Source organism: Macrosteles quadrilineatus, unplaced genomic scaffold (assembly GCF_028750875.1).
Source record: "Macrosteles quadrilineatus isolate MER2022 unplaced genomic scaffold, UCM_ALF_1.0 Scaffold_20__1_contigs__length_2534061, whole genome shotgun sequence".
Taxonomy (NCBI): Eukaryota; Metazoa; Arthropoda; class Insecta; order Hemiptera; family Cicadellidae; genus Macrosteles; species Macrosteles quadrilineatus.
This window is the reverse complement of record NW_026542613.1, coordinates 1,442,607-1,465,439: the sequence shown is the minus strand read 5'-3', so window position 1 is coordinate 1,465,439 and position 22,833 is coordinate 1,442,607. Positions and strand designations below refer to the sequence as shown.

Here is a 22,833-nt window from a genome sequence, read left to right as displayed (position 1 = left end):
TATAGTTGTCATAAATGTCTGTGCAAAGTTTCCATTTCGTACGTTTAACCATTCTTTAGAAAAAAATTAATGACTGAAAAAAACAAAATGGCGGCTGTGTGAGTAACTAAGGACTTCCGGACAATTTATGTTGTATGTTAAAACTATAACAAAAACGTTATTTTTCGTAATCGGTATTTTTATTTGTTTGGGGGTATTGATCAAGAGGTATAGATGTTTTATGAAGAATCTTATCTGTAGAGCACGTAGACTGCGTGGTCAGACCAATATCACAAGAAGGGTCTTAAAGATGCCTTACTGGATAACTGTACGTGCGCAGCCTAAGTCAGCCTCTAATACTACTGAAACCAATTAAGCTTAGGTGTGTGCTTCTTTTTCACTTAAACATAAACCAACAAACATATTTTTTGTGGAGAGAGAATTCTTTATGTACGGTTAGCAGGATCCACAGCTTGAAATGCGGGAGAAACTCCGAGTAAGATTTTGCATTACACCATAAGAAATTCATTGGACTTGAACCTGGGACCCGGAATTGAATACCCGTTCTCTAAACAATCATATGAGCTGTTTGAAGCTTTCAATCTTATATATTTAAGAAATTTGGTTTTTCTTTTCCGAGTTCGTTTGGCTCTTCTACCCGACCGATTTTCATGATTGAGGTCTCAAATTGAAGGTATGCAGGCACATATTTGCTATAAAGCATTGGCATATATTTAGGCCTATCTATTTTCCCACTCGGTGTATACACAAACGAAATTCGCTTTCCATGTATTTCTTATGGAAGTTAAATTTGGTTTTTCTTCGCCGAGTTCGTTTGCCTCTTCTGCCCGACCGATTTTCATCATTGAGGTCTCGCACGCACAAATTTGCCATCAATCATCTACAAATATTTACCTACAGTATTACACGACCAGAACACATAATTTGATTTATTTTATAATTCTTACTTTAACTTAAGATGTACCTTTACCGGTTATAAATTTATAATCCTATATATTTTAGTCTAAGAACCATCAGTTAAATACTGGCTTTCATTTAAGCTATTAGTTATTTAAATCGGACGAGTTTCAATCAAACGCAAGGTGAATAACCAATATCAAAATTGTTTTTCATAAGATATATGGTTAAAAATCAATAGCTCCAGTATTGTTAATGTTTTTCTATATGTTTTAGACACAAAATAATCAGTAAATTATAGGATTTAATTTAAGATATTGATCGTTTGAATCCGTTAAGCTCAAGATACTGTATTACTCAATAAAAATTATAAATTTGATTATTTCTCGGATATAATAATTATTTTACCGCTGCGGAGCAGCATGGGTCCTCTAGTCACACATTAAAACATTATTGGATTTCATAACAAGAGTTAGGTTGACACTATTCCATTTTTTAGTACAAGACTTATTCACACGACCATCTTTAGTCTGTCAAAAAGAAAATGTCAAAGTTCGATGCAATCGATTCCATATAAAGCCAACCCAATAACGACTGGACTGGATAGGATTAAAACATCTGTAAACCCAAACAAGTGAATCCGATTAATGTGATGGTTTCTGCGTAAATCGAGTTTCGGATGTGAATACTTTTTGTAGCTTTCAGAACGGAATCCATTAAAACCTTTACCAAATTGACCTCTCATGTCAAATTGAGTAGTTTTAGGTACAAAAAACTTTGAGTGCACTTAACTTGTAGGTTGTTATGAGTTAAAAATTGGGCATATGGTCCATGTAGGGGGGGTTTTAAACTCAAAATTCTATACGCAGGTGTTTTTAGCTCGGAGATGTAATCTGCACGTAGGTAGTTTTCAGTGTCTTTTCAATGAGCAGTTATCAGCGGGTTTTAGAAATAATCTACGGTCTGTAGTTGGGTGGTTTTAGGTTCGAAACTTTATTCCATAGGGACGTGGCTTTAGGTTGAAGAATGCGTACGAGTAGTTTCCAGTGCTACATATAATCTGTGAGTAGGTGGTTGTTCAGTTTGTAATTTAAAATAATGAAGTTGAAACTTGTTACAAGACTTAAAAGAAAAATTTTCGTTTACGGTACTAAGAACATACAATATTATACATGACAAATATACACATGAACTATTTTTGTTGGACACTCAAATCATCCTTTTGGTAGGCTACGTAAGGTAATTATAGGTATGGTACCTACTTAAATAAAATTGGTCAGCTCAGTACAAGTAGAAGAATTCAAAAAGGTATCCCTGGTTGAAATCTTTGGCATTTATTACAAAGATTATTCCAAGTTAAACGTTCTTCCTTAAAAATACAACTATGTTTCCACGAATTCAAGGAAGGCGTTTATACTTTTCTTAAATGCAAATATTGTCCGTATGAGCGTACCTATCAAAAACAATTTTAAAGATTACCACGCAATTCTTTCTCCATTAGGACCGTTAAGTGGGAAGCAAGCATAGACAATTTCAACATATAATTTGTCTTTTAGTTCGTATTTTTTACGAATTCTTATGAATTTAAAATCTTAAATATTTATGTAAAACTAAGCTTCTTAAACACCTTTATTCAACCCTTAGAAACAACCATATACATCTGAATAGTGACTATTTTATTTGTTTTACACTTTTGGACTAACCAAAGGGAGTTTGCGATTTAACAAGACAAAGAAGGGGTATAACGCAATGTGTGCAAAAATTGTGCTTGCGGAAACTCAAATGTTTGAATTGCATTACGTGCCTGAAAATGAAAATATTCCTCCTTTGAAAATACGCACACGTTTGTCAACAATATACATTTCAATATAAGGGTGCTTGGTATAAAAAAGGTGAAGAAAAGTTTATTTTTTATATTATAACTGAAGAACTTATTATGTCATCATGTTACCATAAAGAGTACCACTCATGGGGGGGGGGGTTTAAGTACTCAGTTTTTAATAAGTCTGTTAAACTTTTGTGTCTTTTTAGCTAATTTTTGCAAAGGATGATGTAGAATGGTGTGATATGCCTGGTGATTTTCTGTCATTTGACTAAGATCAGCTGTTTCCAAAGCCAAGATAAATGTGTTAAATCTAAATATAACAATATTACCAGGATATTAAAAAGGTTTAAATACCTGCTATCAAGCAATCCATTTAATTGCAGTTGCAACTAGTTTCGACTCCTATGTGGAGTCATCATCAGGCGGTACAAGGACATCTTCTTTCTTCATATGAAGAGCGTCATATTTAACACGTAAAAATAAATAAACATTTACACACGACACAAAACACGTTACGGACACGAAACATTTACTGATCAGTTACGACAACAGACGACGCTAACCCGACGGAGTTTAAGTCCAGACTGCGGGTGGTCATTGCAGTGGTGTACGTCCGTTCACCGGACGTACACCACTGCAATGACCACCCGCAGTCTGGACTTAAACTCCGTCGGGTTAGCGTCGTCTGTTGTCGTAACTGATCAGTAAATGTTTCGTGTCCGTAACGTGTTTTGTGTCGTGTGTAAATGTTTATTTATTTTTACGTGTTAAATATGACGCTCTTCATATGAAGAAAGAAGATGTCCTTGTACCGCCTGATGATGACTCCACATAGGAGTCGAAACTAGTTGCAACTGCAATTAAATGGATTGCTTGATAGCAGGTATTTAAACCTTTTTAATATTATTTGGCAATCCGGAGGCTACATCCACAATGAAATTACCAGGATCCATTTAATATTATGATAACTAGCTGTTACCCACGGGCTTCACCCCGTTTGATTTTATAAAACTGTTGATTGATTAAGTAAAGCTGAAATAAATAAAACAGAGTACAGCAATACAAATAAATAATCACAACTGATTTTAATAAGGTAAAAATTGAAAAAATAACATACAAATAAGTACAGCAGAGGTATTTTTAACAAAAGAAATAAGGAAAGTTCCCTTAAGAAATCAATTACGACCTTAAAGGTCAATTTATGAAAAAATGTATAGTTTTGCGCAAGGTTTCTTTTCATGACGAATATTTTAAGTATATGGTTTATAGGTTGTGACTTGTGGTTTTCTCAATAGTTCATGGGTACTTTGCGCTTTATGTATGGATTCTACTGGCTTTTCTCAGGATTATTATAATCAACAGTACATAATCGAAAGCGAGCGCTGTGGTTTTCGTTTATAAGATAAATCAAATACTATGCGATGGGCTTTTTGGGTCTTTTATGGTGGTAGTCTAAAATTATAATCGACACTGACAAGACAAATTATATTACTGAAGGTCATCTTAGCATTCAAAAAGATTATGTAACTAACTCAAAAATTAAAATGCAATACCTTGTGAGTTAATAAATTAAAATATAAAGCTTGAACCCATTGAAATACAAGTATTGTTAAGCATAACAAAACGAAGGCGTAAAAACATTCAAACAATTGTTGTAAGATCCGGAAACAGCTGTCTTGACATTGCAGTTACACGGAGAACTTCCGGTGCTTGGTGAATTTCAACATCCTTATGTTTCTTTGAAAGTTTCACGTTGCTGTTGCTTAAAAGGAAACATATTTCATACAAAATGTAAATTTATTGTTACGATGCATTAAAGCTGTGGTTGCAAGCATTACAATTATAAAGAAATAATTAGGCTATGAATTACCATTTTTATATTTTCCAAAGTAGCTAATTATTACAATAACCACTTTTTATGTTTTTTTTCCAACTTTTATCAAGCAGACTTAATAACATAACAGGTCACTAAGCAAACTGCCTCGGGATAAAATGTTTATTCGACAGGATTTCTGGAATTTCTGTTTGTTTTCACTATAATTTATAGTTGGTTGCATTTGCAACCAACAATTTTAAAATAAAATATGTGTTGAAATACGTATTTTTAATTGTATAGATCATAGAAAATATTTAATATAAATATTTAATGTAAGAGATAGAATAATGAATAGTAAATTGGCAATATTTAATCTATCTCCGTTAAAACTTACAATATTAAATTTTTAACTTTAGCCTCTCACCAAAGTGTTCATTGCTTAAAACTTATTTTTTAAAACGTTTTACGAACATTTTACAGGTGGTATAAGGGTTTATCCATACTTAAAAAATGACGCATAAGAACTAGGTAGCATACAAACTGCATAATAAGGTGTACTAGTGGTTGTCCAGTGGTCGAAAACTCGACCAAAACATGTAATGTACACCGTATTCACTATTGGGTACTGAAGTATGTTTTTAAAAAACATCACCGAATGCTGTTCTTAAATTCTATTTTCTACCTTATTTTTTGTTGCTGACAAAGACGAAGTTGATGGGTCACAACAGTTACAGCAAATTAATAACCTGTATAGCTCATAATTAGTCATTCAAATAGTTAACTTGGTAAAAAACATCGTGTATTCAACAGAAATTAGTCATTTAGATCAGTGCAATCTGTTGGTAGGTCACATCAACTACGACGAATGATAAAAAATAAAAATACTGGTGACAACTTTTACATTGAGATGGAATGTAAAGGTAGGCTTCTCTATTTGACCCCACATTGTAAATAAAACATGTGATTGGAATAATTTGCATTTGTTTTGATTTTCTGTTTATATTTCGTTGTTATTTCGTCACCAACATGGCAACCCATAAAGCCCATGTTATTTTTTTTAATTTCAAACTCATTTTTTGTGCTTATATATTTGAGCCTATTTAAATTCTTAAAGGGATTCTGCACTTCTACAGGAAAATATATTTCTAACGGTTTTCCCTGCGATGCACACGAGCTGAGAAAAAAGGTTTTAAATAAACATGCTTGCCTATTAATATATAGATAGATTGTTTAACAAAAAAAAATTAATAAAAATTCTTCCAGCAAATTGATGTCAGTTTGATGTTAGTATCCAGTATTGATAAAGTTTGAGTTGTTTCTATGCATTCAATGCATACAGACCAATATGATCGTCTTGGCGTTGAAAAAATAAAAAAAACAGCTGTTTGTTTATTCAATGATCATTCAATAAACAATGACTGTGGGAAATTCTTCTTCAGGTCATGAGGTTTATAACCCTACAAAACGTGTTAAGTATAACACTGAATTTTCATCCGGTAAGGTATACTTTTAATTTAACAAAATCCTAAAATGTATTTCACAACTAAGTTGAATATGTATAAAAATGATTAAGATTATGGATGCTGTGTTAAATATACGTATTTCTCAACTTCAATTTATGCAAATTGTATCTGAAAACTTTTGTATTTAAGACTTAAACGGATGTTTGGCTTATTGTACCACTGATACAGCTATACATTGTATCCCTCATTTTAAAGTCGTCTCCAGTTTTAGAAACAAAAAATAATCAAATTTTTTAACACAAAATGTTTAGCAAAGTCAAAATTGTAGGCAACTTGTTGTCATTGAAAGCACCCTTTTAACACATAAATTATCTCAGTAACAAAAATAAAGGCAGGGAATTGAATTTTGGCTTTTAGCGCACTCTGTGGTGGGCTGATTCAATGATGTCATTTTTATGAAAGAATTGGCTACAGCTGATACTTTTTACTGATGGGATACCTATTTCGAATACAAAATCAGTTATATAAAACAATTTCAGATAGTTTATGGTCGGTTATTTACCCATTCACTGTGGGCTCTCAAACTCCGCTTATATAAGTAGCAAGTCACGTATAGGTAAGTTAACCCATCGAACTATCCTAACTTCAACTTCAACCAATATCAACTTCGCAGCACCTTACTTTATCACCTCTTAAACGCTTGGGATTAATAGATTTATGGAACGATCAATCTCGGTTAGGCTATATCAAACTACAAACTCTAGTTTAAACTAAGTTTTCATTCCACTATAGAAATGTTTATCCTCTCAAACATAGATAACTCATTTTCAAAATGGTGTATTTGGACTCTAGGCCCTACTCGTTTGAACTACAGTACTATTAGTGTTGAAGCCTGTGTTGTTTGGGCCTGTTTGAAGAGTATATTTCATCGTATTTAAGTTGTTTGAGTGAATCAAAAAACAAAACAATGGTGCATCCTACATTTTTCTCTTTAAAAATGTGCGAAATTAGTTCCGTCCGTCCGGTTTTTCTATTAGCAAACAGTCTTAATCGTCACTGTAATATCTATTATAATATCAATAACAATATCAATCAATAACATATAATATCAATAATAATCAATTGCAATATCTATTACACGACCAAAACTAATTAAAATTACTGAAACATTCAAAGTTTCGTAAAAAAGCTATTTATTGCAATGGAATATATGTTGCATTGAAACACGGTCGCAATCAAGTCGGTCACAAATCAAGTTAATAATTATTTGACAGTATCTTCATTGTGCGGTACTATTTCTTTTGAGGTAATTATTGGAGGAATCTTGGTAAGAAAAATGTGGGTCTAGAAATCCTTAACCAAGCTGAGACTCTCTTTTTACTAATTTCTATTATGTTTTTAAATCCTTTTGGTAAATATTAGCAAATAATACGTATTTATTTATCATAGGAAATAAGCACAACTGAAAACACTTTTGGAAAAAGTTTCAATCGAAGCTGGTATTTTGATTTAGAATTCTTATCGAAAACTCTTCTCCGTATACTCTTTTATTTCTGATGTATTATATTACCAAATATTATATTATTACAATATTACCTGGTATGTTATTCGAAATTATTTTTTCCGTAATCTTTGTAAAAGATCTGTTTATCGTCCTACAACTAAGATCTGTAGAATGTTTGTGAATTTTCCTTCATTAGAAAAATAGTTCCCGATTTCTTTAGATACATAGTTGAACTAATCTAGATATTAACTTCAACGTTAAATAACTCTGGGAGAAGAATCCGAAAGCTACAATTTTAGCAAAGATAATTAAAAGTCCCTTCCATAAAAGTGTACACGATTCGTCAAATCCAATAAAAGACAAGTTGAAAGTTCACATTGCGATTCTGACGAGAGTCGTAAGCTATTGTGTATTCTAAGCAGGTGTAAACCAACCGCTGTGGCAAATATTGCAATTTCACACTCAGCTCTTGTGTTTGTATTTCCTTTATGTCCTCTCTTCATTTACTTTATATAACTTCATTCTAAAACGTATTAAAAGTAGATGTACACAAAATGTTTATTTTATTGCAAAGACAATCTATTTTGTATATATTGAACACATGGATTTGTAAACAAGTTAACTTTAATAAAGGGTGTTTATTTTCAAACACATGTCAAATTAAAAGTTGAAACACATTTTAATGTCAGAACAAGCTTACGTTGGTATCCGTGTTTCTATAGTTAATTGCCAATCAGCTGATTTGCATTGATGCTTATTTATTTATGGGTTTTTAAAGTTATTCTCCTTAAATTAGTATACGTCAATAATGGTTTACTTGTATTATGTACTACAGTAGAATCACAACCTGAAAATCTTATTTCAAACCTTTCTTGGTTAATTAAACTAATAGTTTAAATTTTAACGTATTGTTATAAGTTAACTCTTCGAACTTTGGGAAACGCTACAGTATGTTGTGTCTTATTCACAACTAATTCCCAACTACACCAACTATGCAACAACGCATATCAGCTGATCGGCAATGAAGTAAAGAAAACAGTGATACCAAAATATATGTTTTTTTTGTCATTGAAATGTGTTTAACATTACTTTTAATTTGGGTTGAAAAACCTGTACGTATTTCAAATCATATTTCTTACTTTTACTCATTTTTAGTTTTTTGTCTAGTGTACCGTGTTCAACATGTAGAAATGAATACATTTTAACTAATCAAGCTATTACAATATGAAAATTGATAATTTGCTATTTTAGCTGCAGTAACGTCCGGAAACACACGAGCAGAATTTCAAAAGGTTTTGTTGATAAATCTAAAGTCTAAAGCATTTGCATTTTTTCCTTCCATTTTATGGTAATTAAAAAAAAATTATTCGCAAAGCACCTGGATATAATAGTTTATTAGCTTCTACTCACCTATTCACTGCGAGTTCTCTCAACTTAAATGGTATTATATACCAAGTCACGTATCTGATAAGTAAACCAACCATCCAACTATCCTAACATCCACTTCAACCAATATCAACTTAAAGTTTGCCTCGCTTTATCACTTTTCACACTATTTTCCTTTTAACATTACCTTTCATAATCAAGTCAGAAGCAACTATACTTATTCATCATGTATTATTTGAGATTCGATGCGCTCTTACGTTTGAAAAATATTTAATTCAGTTAAAGTTTGCAAAAGTTTAAACGTACTAACGTAATTATTGAATTTTTAACTTTAGAGTTAGTTAAATAAAATAAAACTTAAAACAAAATATTCTTCTGTGGTTAAATTTTTTACAAAAAAAATAAGTATTTTTTTGAAGAAAAAAATTATTCTGATTTTCATACAACACAAATTAGCACATATAGGCAAATTATGGACGAGATAAAGGTCTTCCATATATGTTGGCACAAACATCCGAACGAAAATATCAATTATTCGATTGTTTCATTCGATATATCGTTTGGTTAGTTAGGTTAGGTTAACCTTACCTAACTAACCAAACGATGTATCGAATAATCGATATATCGATCGATATTTTCATTCGGTTGTTTGTGTCAACATAATTGTTTAAACAGATTGACCAGTCGATAAGCTTTACTTATATGTTCCTAAAGATGTGATAACAGCTAAAAAAAAATTGGAAATAGCTAAAAATGATAAAATAATGTAAAGGATAAACTTGACTTTATGTTGAATTATACATACAAGACCATTTATGATTAAAGACTGATTTATTTCATGGATTTATTAAGAATACATACTATTAACGTGACTTTGTAACTATTTACAATAAAACTGTTTAAATGTTAGGTTAAATTGTGTAACAACTACGTGTTTACAGCTTTTTCATCAAGCTATGTGAATTATAGTCTTTCTGATAGGTTTACGTAGCCAACTCTTGTGACGAAATATATATATTTTGTGAGGCAAAAAGAGGGTTAAAAAGTCACCAACGGGGAAAATATTAAATCCACTTCACTAAAAGCATACGCAAGTCCTCAAATCCGATGAAACACAAGTTGAAAGGTCGCATTGCCATTGTGTATTCTAACCAGGTGTCCAACCACTGAGGATATATTGTACTGACTCAACTCTTTTGCTCAACCTGTTTTTATGTCAACCTACACAATGTTACTGAGATTAAAACATTTTACGTCAATATGTTACTGTAAATTTCATAGGATACCTATTAATATATTAAACGCCTTACGGCCTAATAATTGGGTGATGATATATTTATTACTAATTATTTTATATTGAAGCAAATGCTACGATTTTCATAAAATGTAAAATAGTTGTTGGCCTACATATGTTGATATTTATTAAGAATGAGAATTCTATTTAGTTCAATCATTAGGTGTAAGAGAGGGCCACGTGGCCCAAACTTTGCCTGTTTAAATAAATCATTTTCATTTTATTTCATTTTCATCATTTATTACAATGCAAGCCAGAATTCGCTAACTGTTTAGTGGCTTTACACATAAAATATACACTCACCATTTACACTCAACCATAGTGGGAAATAGGCAGTAGAATTACTTACTTACTGAAAATGTGTTTGATATATTACATTAAATACCATTAAACCTTAAATCAGAAATAATCATACCCCATGTTGATTTCATTCAAAACTCAAACAACTCAAAGACAAAAAATTAGATGATATTAGCCTGTAACTTATGACACGATTTGATGGCCTTGAAAAAAAAAACACAGTCACTTATCATACGAATATTTGTTACTAGTCAATTATTTAGAAATGTCGAGTTTTTATTACGCTCTTACCGTGTTATCTAATTACAAAAATCGATTATAAACCATAAATACTCTATTTTATAAGTCAGTGATACAACTTACTCTATTTAGAACCTTCAGGATAAAGTATGTCAAATGAACTTCAACAGATTCACCTATAAAAATCCCATGTAGATGTGAAGAGAAACTCACATTATTGATGCAGCCGCACTAATTACTGTGATTGTTCCCAAAACCACTCCTGACAACCTAGAGTGTATAGGCATTTGGTAATGAGGGAGTACAAGGCAAATGTAGAACATGTATGGTTTAATCTACAAACTAGTGTTGTTTTCTCGCAATTACAGATGAAAAGTCATCTTTTGTAAACCGTTAGATTTGATTAGAAATAAGTTATTAACATTACTTAATTTAAATGGAGGTGGTTATTGCTTGTACAACGAATCCAAAAGTAATGAGTAACAGATTTTTAAAGTTGTCATTTTATGTGTTTCCTATTTCGTCTGATTTTGATAATTATTTGTATTAGTATTTGAGTATGGAAAAAAATACCTTTAAGTCAAATTGAATGGACAAAACTTAAAAAAAAACTTATAGAACTTGGTGTATGTCTTTGCCAACTTAAATGTATGCCATTTCAATAAAAAATGTAATTTTTTATTTGATCTTTTTTTTATTTGAAAAGAAACGATATTCAGTGAGTTTAGTGAAGGCTGGATTAAAATTGGATGAAAAACACTAGAACCAAATAAACCAGGATATCCAATTAGGTTGATGGTTTTTGCTTAAAGCGAGTAGTAACCTTCGTAGCTTAAAGTAAGGGAATTTATTCAATCACTTATTGTTTTTGTTTGAATGTTTAGTTACAATCCTAGTACTCCTTTTTCATTTATTAATAATTAACATTATAGTAAAGATTATAAAAATTAAACGCCACCACAGATTGGTAACTTTATACGGTTTGAATTATGGGAAATGAAGATTAACTGGTTAACGTGTAACTAATAAATAATTGGCTCTTCTTTTTATAGATTAGTTGAAGATGGCAAATCTCCCAACCATATAACATATCATACCATATAAAATTTTATTTTCTATTATACTGTAATGCAACGTAAGGTTTAGAGACCTTTACTTAAGAATTCTATCTCCTACTTCCAAATATGTCATTATATACAGATTAGGAAAAACTGAACTGGTTCAACAGTTTGGTTAATGATTCGGTTCAACAGTTTGGTTAATGATTCGGATGTATTTTAGTAACTTTTTGATATGTACTTATATCGTTACATTTGAGAAAAATAGTTTATTTAAGTTTAAAACATCTATGAAATTGACCGAACGATTTATTAAGACAGTAGCTCTATACTAAGATTTTAACGCTAGTCAAACCACATTTCAACCTTACCTATTGAGGTATACAAATGTTGTTATGACATCCAATACCTAGATTAAATTATTAGCTAGATTCTTTGTTATACAATATATTTTCCATATCAAGATTTTAAACTAGTTGCAAGGGATGATGGTATTATTTTTATTTGACCCTGTAATTGTATATCTCAAGAGCAACCTCTATAAAAGCTGAAGTCCCCAGATCCAATCAAACATATGTTTAAAAGGTTACATGGCTATTCTGAGCTGTGTATAATCCTAAGGTAGTATAAACAAACCACTATGGTAACTATTGTATTTTTTAGCTATTGATGCTACTTTATTTTCCTTATCACCACTTTTATGTCAACTCTACGTTTACAGAACTGATGGTTCAAAACTCAAATTTAAATTTAACGGTACAACGAACCAATTTTATAATTTATAAACTATACTTTGAGTGGTTGGTACATTTTTTTCGTCCTAGGACGCTAGACACGAGCCTGGGATTGTTTTTCACATTACTTCAGGCTAGACCTAGGGGTTGCGGCATTATAACTTAGATAAAATCCATTGGTGACTTGGCGGAGATCGAACCCGGGACCTCAGGGACTGAAGTCCCGCGCTCTATTCACTACACCAGCTCGCTCCCCAGTGGTTGGTACATTAGCTGCTTTGCAATTTTATACTTTTCGACATAGGTACTATTTTGCAAATTAATGAAAAAAAACTATTATTAAATACTTTAGGACAATCGAACTTAAAACACAATATGATTAAAACACATGAAATGCTACATATAATCACATTTCTTAAATTTTCAATCATATGTAGGCCGAACTGAAAAGATAATAAATTTCTGAAAGTTAGAAACTTGATAGTACTATATTAAAATTATTTGAAAACCTATGTACCTAAAAGATGATTAAATCCTTCAAGTGGGCAAGTATTTTTACCAAATATGTACGATTCAATTTCCAACCGTAATAACATATCCCGTTTAAATAAACGCATCCCTTAAAGTTATGTTTGTCTTACGATATCACAAGCAAAGAAGGAGAATAACGAAATTTGTTTGACAATACGTCCACGGAAACTAAAACATTTACATTGCATTAGGTACCTCGGTTAGGAAACGTACCTCGGTTTCATTTTGAGTTTATACTATAGTTTGGGGAAATGGTTTGTTAAGCATGGACAACTAACTTATGCAACTTTTTTGAATTATTTTAACTTGTTTCAGTAGAGTATACCAACTCTCATACTTTTAACAATGGTAAATAAAATTGTTCCCGAACCATCATATCTTATCTCTCAACACTACACTAGTTAAGGTAAAGTATTTGTATAGTCAGTAGCATGTTTTTTTTCATTAGTATACAAATTCATATAAGGAAATAGAAAAACAGTAGCATAACGTTTCAGGACATAAAAATAAACAAAACTATAATAAATGTGTTAAAACATAACAATGAAACGAGATAAGCAAGACCCGGAAGTAACTGTCTCGTTGTATTGTGTTCCTATACAAGGAGAAACCCTTCTGTTGAAAACTTTTAGGTAAACCAAAATTTCTTTTTAAATCTTTTTTTTATAAAAGGAAAACTATTTCACAATTTCAAACCAGCTACACAAAAATTATCAATCTACTACGTTTTTTTCAACAAAATCCAACAATAAACTAAGTTTTGCAACAACAATCGACGTCTTAACCCACCTATGACGTCATATTTCAACAATAGCCTTCCCCACCAATAGGCGAGCAGCAGTGCTGGAGTACCTCAGGGGTCTGCGCTGGGTCCCATACTGTTCTCGCTCAGGATATCACAGATTATCAGTATTAGCTGACTTGACATTGTGCATCAATTGGTCACCGCCAGCCGCCCAGGCTTACGTACGTGCAAGTGTTGTGAGCGTGTTTTTGGTTTTTTAGTTTAGCACATTTTGGATTTATTATTAATCTAGGTAAGTGTGTGTTTTGTTAGTTTGATATAAATTAGTCTTTGTGTAAAAAGATTGTAAATTACGTCGATGGAAGAATATTTGGTTTTGAAAACAGGGTTTTCGGTTTTTAAGACAATAAACACAGTGACTGAAGTATTAGATACATTTTAGCAAATATTCTCTATTTCTATATAGGAATTATGGTATTACTGAGGTCTCATAGTAAGACCTAGACCAGGGGCCGATTTAATTTTTTTAGCTCAAGTAAAACCCATCCGATTTCAATGACATTTGTTGCAAAAGTGTAAACCTACGTTCAAAGAGTTTGAAAACCATAATGACCTGACCTTGGGATTGGGATTGGCTTTTCCCATTTTTCACCTTAAATCATAAAACCTTTTCCAATTTCTTTACCACATTAATTTAATGGAGAATGTTGATTATAGTAGTTTGCTTTTTTGTGGATATATGATTTTGATCACATTTTGAACAGAGTAGTAATTTATTTTGTACTAAGGTAATGATGTTTTAATAAAAAATAATATTTATTAGATACCCTTTGGCAGTAAGTACTAATTAAAACTATTGTTATGCAAATAGGAAATCTTTGATATTTGTAATTATATATTTTAATGAAATCGAATAATTCAAACGAAGATTTGCTTAGACTGCAGGTTTGCTACGGCGGGGGTGTTATTTCCAGTTTATTTGTCATTTTCATTAAGTGTAGAGCCATTATCCATATCTTTAGTTAAACCAAGGAGGAAAATAGTTAAAATTCATAATAATTGTGATTTCAGTGACTTAATAAGAATCAGTAACAATGAATCTAACTGTTTAAAAATATTTTTTTATTGTAAACAATAAGAACCACATTGAACGTTACAAGAAAATAATGTAGTTAACCTAAGTCAATGATGAATTTTATGTAAACCAATAATGATTACCTAATAGTTTAAGATTTATTAACAAGTTTGTCCAATTCTTATTAAACTTTAACTGAAACATGACACGTTTTATGCCCAAGACAACGTAAACATAAAGAGTCAATTTGGTTATTAAATTTCCTTCCAAAAGCCAAATTTTTGTTAAAACCTAGCCTACGAAAAGAAAGTTTTTGAAGCCATATTTGTCACATTACCTCACATGTAGACTATAATCCATTTTTTACGCATTGGAGTTTAAATACAAAAAACATTTACTTATTCAGTTACGTCAGAACCAATTAAAAGCTTTAAACTCTTATTGGATTTTGCGATTTATAAGGAAATCCAGTAACAGCAATAAATCCTTTGATCCCCTTTGGCAGTCTCAATTTCTACCAGAGTCGATAATCTTTATTCCATCAACGAAAAATGTTTCGGAAATCCTAATAAATCAAAAAATGTTTTAATAATTGAATCTATTTCATATGATTTAGTGTGTAAAAGGTTATTCGCGATTGGAAAGATGTAGTAAAATCGTGTTATTACAATATAGTAAAGTAGCAGTTACCCGGCGCGCGTTGCTGTGCTAACAAATATTATTTTGAATTGTAATTGGTTCTTTACGATAAATATTATTAGTGCCTATTAGTGTTATTGGAGTTCCTTCTTTTAATGACAGTTATATGGTGGGTTAGTGACAATAAAAAAAATGTACTAACTGTAAAATAGTTTTCGGAAGGGATATGTTTGATATTGAAATAGGAACATCCCAAATCTGATTTAGAAAATTATAAATCATCTATTTTATCACTTTATTTTGAGAACAGTGATTTCAGCGTTTATTGGAGACTTATTGAGCATAATAATAATAAAAAAAAAAACAGGTTAGGATTAACTGTTGAGGCAATAAAAAACCTCTGCCATCATAAACAAAGTTTAAAGTATTACACAATATGTGACTAACGACACCATTTAGAAAACCCAAACTTTACAAGTGTGACTCAAAACAGTAAACTTCATATTTTAATAGCAAATTGTTACTAAAAAAAGTAAATTGTAATGCATCTGTTTAGGCCTAGTAGTGTTATACATTTAATCTTTTGAGGCAAACTCTACATTTATGGTGGTTATAAATTCTACATCATTTTCGAAAAAGCAACATTTCTTCTTTGATAAAAAGACTTTGCTTCTGACTGGGGAATTGTAAAAGGAAAACATTATGTTCCAAAAGTGAGAATATTCTCTAACGGCTACCTTTATTGATGAAGTTTACTGCAGGGATTTTTTATCGAAGAGAATCGACTTTCAAAGGGACCACGGTCTTGCAGGCGTTGAACAGTTTGATAAAAGAGTGCCTTAATTGGTTTTAAGCTTTGACATAAAAGAATAAAGGGCTTGGATCAAGTAGCTTTCAAGCCCTGGCCAGTCGTTAGCTAAAATAGCTGCATGTGTAGTTCACCGTTTTCTAATTTTCTTTTTTTTCATGCATTTATTTTTTAGAACTGAAATTACTAACAACATTTTATTCAGCTATTATAAACAATAAAGGAGGAATAGAATTTATGTAGTAGGTATGGTAAAGGTAGACTAAATATCTAAAGTTTTTAGTTGTAGAAAAGTTACCGTTCATCAAATAACTTTATTTGTATAAAAGGCTTCTCAAATTCAAAATTTATGTAATTTCTTTGTCACCCCTCAGTCGCATTACATAACAAAGTTTGGTTGTACAAAATGTTTTCCTTATCACACCATTTCAACGGATACTCATTATAAAACCGCGCCAATAAAAACTATTTTCAATTGAAATGCTAATAAAATGATCAAATAAAAAAACTCAGGTTGAGTACGGATTTTAAAATTGCACTGCCATAAACTGTTATGGTAATATGAAATCTATCACGAATTAGGCATTCCACTGATTGTTGAAACATTTTTTAACGCTTCTATTTACAACAGTATATTTAGAAAGCAATATTTAAAATATAAATATTTAGATGCAAAAACAGTTAAAACATTCTATACCATATATATGTATATACCATATATGTATATACCATGTATATATATGTATATACCATATATATATATATATATATATATATTGCTTCATATAATAGCAAACTAGAAGTAAATTACTTAAACGCAATTCCAAATCAATAAAAAATACTACAATATTGTCGAATCTCTTATATAATCTCTCAAATAATGGCCTTATAATAACGATTTGTTACCTCAATACATTTAACTGATACTGTCTGGGTAAGTGAACATAAAGCTTATGAATAGATTATAACCTAAATGTAGCGCTAACACGAAATGACTCATTGTAAAGGTGCTAAACTGTTGCGGAGGTTAATACATATTATATAAACTGCCACTAAGTTGGGTAGTAACCGATAAAACTGGTGAGAACATTCCTTAATTGTTTACAAAAGTATAAAACGCAGCTAATAAGCACAATTTGTAAAACTAGTGCACCTGTTGCTCGAATTCGAGCAATTTCAAAGTATTCCAGGCGACATTTCAAAACTAATAACAGTCATAGTTTCCGATTACTTAAAAGAATCAACTCAGAAATAATGTAATCAATCACTCCACTACAGTTATCAAAACTGAAAACGAACGCTCAATCCACTCCAGTCGTCGAAACTGAAAACGAACGCTTTTGTGTGTATCATATGTGTTTACTATGAACAGCCGTAATTGATACAAATTATTCGTCTGTTAAATAAACTAAATCTACTCTTCATAAGAAATACATTGGGATTTTGATGGCCTGTGGCAAGGCCACACTAAAAAAAAACCGGCCGTAATGCTCGTCAAGCATGACGTCACGATAGAAGACGGCAATGACGTAATTAAAGTTACATTTTTGTTTTCGATGAAAATAATTTAACAAGCAGCTGATATCAAACGGCAAACATTACGTCATTGCCGTCTTCTATCGTGACGTCACGCTAGACGAGCATTACGGCCTATTTTTTTTTTTTTTTTTTTTTTTTAGTGTGGCCTTGCCTGTGGGGCAAGGGCAAAAGCCCGAGGACTTTTGCTACAGGAATTGGTGGAAGGGAGCGTCTACACAAAAAATACTTAATTTTGACACATCGTTTTAAAAATCCGTCCATTATTAACGGAGGAGTAGTGTTTCGTAGAAATCGCCTTCACGTATTATATAAGGATTTGCTTAATTTGTGTCAAAACCCTTAATTTTCACAACCATCCCCAAACACGTTAAGTAATAATCCCCTGGTAATTAAACCTTTTACATTTATAACTTTGCTCACAAACAACCGTCGTCGAAAATACTCAATTTGTTATCGAAACATAAATATCGATAAAAATTCCGTTGTTTGCATCAAACAGAGACAAAGTCCATTCAGTAAATGCCAATGTTAAATTGGTGTTTATTTCGCCCATCAACGCACGAGTGAAGCCGACCATTCACATCAATTATTTGAGTCAGTTTATTGACTGTTTCCAACAATAAACACGTTTTACATTTGATTTTATTTGTGTTAGCCCTTTTGAAATAATTGCCCGCATATATCAATACACTAATTATTGTTCAGGTAATGTGTTTCATGTGCAGTAATGTTAATTTTTGCTTTGAAGTTGATTTTTTTAATTACGTATCCAAATTAGTTTCATTAATAATTAGTTCACTCTTGTGTTTCAGTATTAAAATCAATGTGTAATAAATTTAGGAGTTTTTAAATTTTGTATTCGATATAAACTCTTTTCTTGTTAAACAAATTTTCAGGCACAATCCGTCAACGTGTAATCTGCTATAGCTTTCAGGTATTTTTATCATTAAGCTACTTGATCTTAATGATAAATAATAGAAGATTTTTAGGATGGAAAGATTAAGTAGAAAGTAAATTACAATTCAAATCATATGAACTATTAGTTGAGTGGTTTAGACAATACTGTTTTTAGAAGTGGGGCGATTTGCACATAAACAAAATGCCTTTTAGAACCTAAAATAACTACCCAATTTATCCTGAACCCACGACCAAATGCACCACCTAAATCACTAAGATTTTAATGTACCCTCACACAGACAATCTCTTCAACCTCCCCAATGACTGTCTTTCTGTAAATGTGCCTTATACAATTACTATGACACCAGTGTTGATCACTCAAATAGTTCTTGGTTAAATGATCCACAACTTTCTTTTTTAAGTATTTCTACTGCTATTTGAGACGTCTTTCTTGCTCTTTCTTATTTGCTATTTAGACCGAATTCTTCATAAACCTGAGGTATTACAGTTGATTGCTAAATAACGTGGACATCCACAAAACCCCTCCATTTTTACTGTGGTTATCAGTTATCTCTAAATCTAAGGTGTACTATTACTTTCTTGTGTGTATGTCACTCTTTTTCAACATCCTAATAAATAATGGTCATTTTGAAATTAATTCCAGGTGACCCAATCTTTCTTTTTTATTTCATTTTTATTTATCTTCATTACATTGATTCAAAAACTTTGATTAACTGTCATCTCAAAATAGAGAGCCTAAATTACTCTTAAAAATGTATTCAACTTAGTTTTCCACGTTTATCGTCATCCCATCTCTTTAAATTCTCCGTATCTAGTTTTATTTTCAAGTATTTTTTGGACGCTAAAACGTTTTACAATACCCCCTTTTATGAGATTCCCTATACTCTCAACATATTCCATCACGACTCTTTATCATTTACATCTTACACAAACACTTTTTGAAAAGATTTTTGACATTCAAAACATTTTCACGTATTGTTTCAGAATGAAGACCTCATAGTGCAGCACTCAGCATGGTCGGCTACTTGTGGGCCGTCGTCGCGGTGGGCGTCTACATCGCCGTCACAAACGCCCAGAACAGCCAGATCTGCCCGCCCAGAAGTGAGCTGGAGCCCTGCGCTTGCACACCCAAGAAGAACGGTCTGGACATCCTCTGCGAGTTCACCGACCTTCAACACATCAGCAAAGCCATGGCGGTGCTGAAGGGAAAGCCCTCCATAGTCATCTTCTACCTCAAGCTGAGGCACAACAACCTTCCCAAGCTGCAGAGCTTCGTGTTTCTCGGGGTCGACATAAGACATCTGACCATTCACAATAGTTCCTTGTCGGTCATTGAGGAGTCTTCTCTTAGCTCTATGGGTGAGGATAAACATTTTTTGAATTTTTTATCTTTTTAGCGAATTTCCCATATAGGGAATAAGCTATTACCGTAGGTCTCATGGTAAGACTTAGGCCCGGGACCGATTTACTTTTTCGTTTTGAGGTCCCCAGAGGCCAAAAACACCATTCGTTCAAATTTTTATATATGTATGTATATATATATATATATATATATATATGTATATATATATATATATATATATATATATATATATAGATTTATATATATATATATGTGTCCGTGAACACGATAACTTGAGTAATTTTTATCCGATTTTGATTAAATTTGGTTTGAAGGTGTAAGGCGGGATAAACTTGAATGAGTTCGCGATCCAGCATGATCGGACCATGGGAACAGGGTTTTATGGGGGGTTTTATGGGGTAAAAATTGGTTTTTCTCACTTTTTACCCTCAAAACACAAAATTTCCCAATTTTTCTCTAAACCTTCTTAAAGAGCTTAAAAAAACGAACAATTCAGTATATCAAAGTGTTTTTGTACGGTTATTGGTTACGGAGAAAACTAAAAAAATTTTAAATTTAAAACTCCCATGTTATTCTTATGGAGAATATTGTAAAATGTTGTAGTTTGCTTGTTTATGGATATATTTTGATCAAACTTGGCAAATGTATTTATTTTATAGTAAGCTATCAATATTTTATTAAAAACACACTACTTTATTAGTTTCCTTGTAGCAGCAAACCTAGGTACTCGTTAAACCTAATGTTATTTAAATAGATCAATTGAAAATCAATTCGGCCAAATGGAAATTCGCTTAGACGGCAGGTTTGCTGCGGCGGGGGTATTTTAAACTTTAGTGGTTTTTACGGTTTTACAACGAAGGGTAGGCCCCATGGATAAGGAGGAGGTAAAACGAATGGTTTGTTAATAGATTTGCTCTCCAAAGATCACCATTAACATTATGAAATGTTTAAAAGGTACATTTTAGCAAAGTTTGAATAGTTTTACCCTCGGACCACGGTTGGGGGGCCTGTGAATCCAATTTGTTATCAGAAGCTCTTCGTTCTCTAAAAAACATTACCATATGAACTTGTTTGAGCTTATTCTAGAGGTAATCAATCCTTTGAGGTAGCTGTTATCCTTGGGAAAAAGCAACAACCACGGATTACAGTGGCATCAAAAAGGTATTTCACCTCTAGAATAATAGTGTTAAGTAATCAGGAAGTCAGCACCTCAAACTTGAACTGGTAGAGCTATACAGATTTTATCTTGACATTTCTAGCAGCTGCATATATTTTCAATATTCAAATAAGGGGATGGATTGAATTTTGGAACATTTTCAATTTTAACTTGATAATATATATTTATCCTTAGTTAACTTTGGTCAGGTGCCTAACTAAGCAACAAGATAGTTGGTAAAATCAAAAGACTAAATGCAGTTACGTAATGTTATATAAATAAAGGTTTTAAGCTTTAAGTGGAACCAAGTACCAATGTTAGACTAACTTATTTATTTTTGAAAAAGTATATCTCTGAAACTTTCAAACCGAATAGAAATTGAGAGCTAAATTTAGCACAAAGTTAATTATGAAAAGAGCAAACAAAAATATTTCCCTTTGAACATACTAAAATTGTACCCGATTTCGTTCAAAGAGGTACTCAGAATCAAAAGCAATCACATAATATTTCTGACTCACAGATATATTGCATCTGAGGAGTGGTTTGTAGCTTTGAGACAAGACATGATTTGATTATGATGCCATCAACCGACGTATGGCAGACACATTCGCATGAATCTACATTTTAATGGACTGTCATTGTATCCGTACTCATGTCATTACTTCCACCTGTTATATGCATATTGATGGAGTTAATAATACACATGGATTTACTTAAAATAGAAGTGAAATCTAGATTTTGTAAGGTTTTCGGTTTGCTATTAATATTATTTTTGAGTTATTGCTTCTGATTAATCAGAAATTTTAGTTCTCTTCTTGGAGGTTTATGAACTCATGTTAAACTTAAGACTATGTATTTTAATCGGGCATTGTACTTTATTTTAGCATTGAACGAAATAAGAAAATAATTGTTTTAGAAGGTTTGAAGAAGGGTTTTGAATCAGAAATAACACAGAATATCAATCATGATATCCATTTGTTGTTCTGTCGTTTTACATAGTAATGGAATGTTTGCGTTTGTAATTGTATTGATTTTTGAAAACAAACTTGAATACATTAATTACAAGTAGCGCCTACGTTTAAATGATAAGAACAGATTTTTTTTTTTCATTGACAAAAATTAGATTAGTATACGATTTGGCAATCACTAAAAGTATTCAATGAAAGCTCCTTTGTACAAAGAAAAATTAACTGGGCTACCCTATGAATTGAAAATATCGATTCGATTGGTAAACCCTCGACTTTTTCATAATCAGCAAGTTTGGTTAGGTTATGTTATAATAGTTTCATTTTATCCCTCAAACAATTTTTGCTCATCCTGCCCCCCCCCCCACCTGGTCAACCTATCCACCCCCAAACCCGCCACAGCGTGGAACCAGTTCCTGGCGTGACACTCGCCCCACCAAGCCTCTGGCTGTAAAATGACCCTCGTCAAAGTTTTTAGGCAACTGGCTCTAGGCCCTGTACTCTATATGTTGTGACACAACTAGTTTTACACGTATGCATACTCTTGCGAAACTCTATACCACATTTTATGTAGATT

General features: G+C 31.9%; 1 protein-coding gene across 2 annotated transcripts in view; it reads left to right on the top strand.

Moving 5' to 3' along the window:
• The window catches only part of LOC129005347 (leucine-rich repeats and immunoglobulin-like domains protein 3), a 199,533-nt gene that overhangs the window by 160,958 nt on the left and 15,742 nt on the right, over positions 1-22,833 (top strand). Inside the window, exons 1-2 of one of the 2 annotated variants that reach the window (XM_054434204.1) lie at positions 14,020-14,085; positions 19,757-20,131. In XM_054434204.1, the coding sequence (XP_054290179.1) occupies positions 19,786-20,131 (346 nt within the window). In that variant the 5' untranslated portion in view covers positions 14,020-14,085; positions 19,757-19,785. Of the gene's footprint in view, positions 1-14,019; positions 14,086-19,756; positions 20,132-22,833 lie in introns of those variants that run through there. The other variant, XM_054434203.1, reaches the window with a different exon arrangement.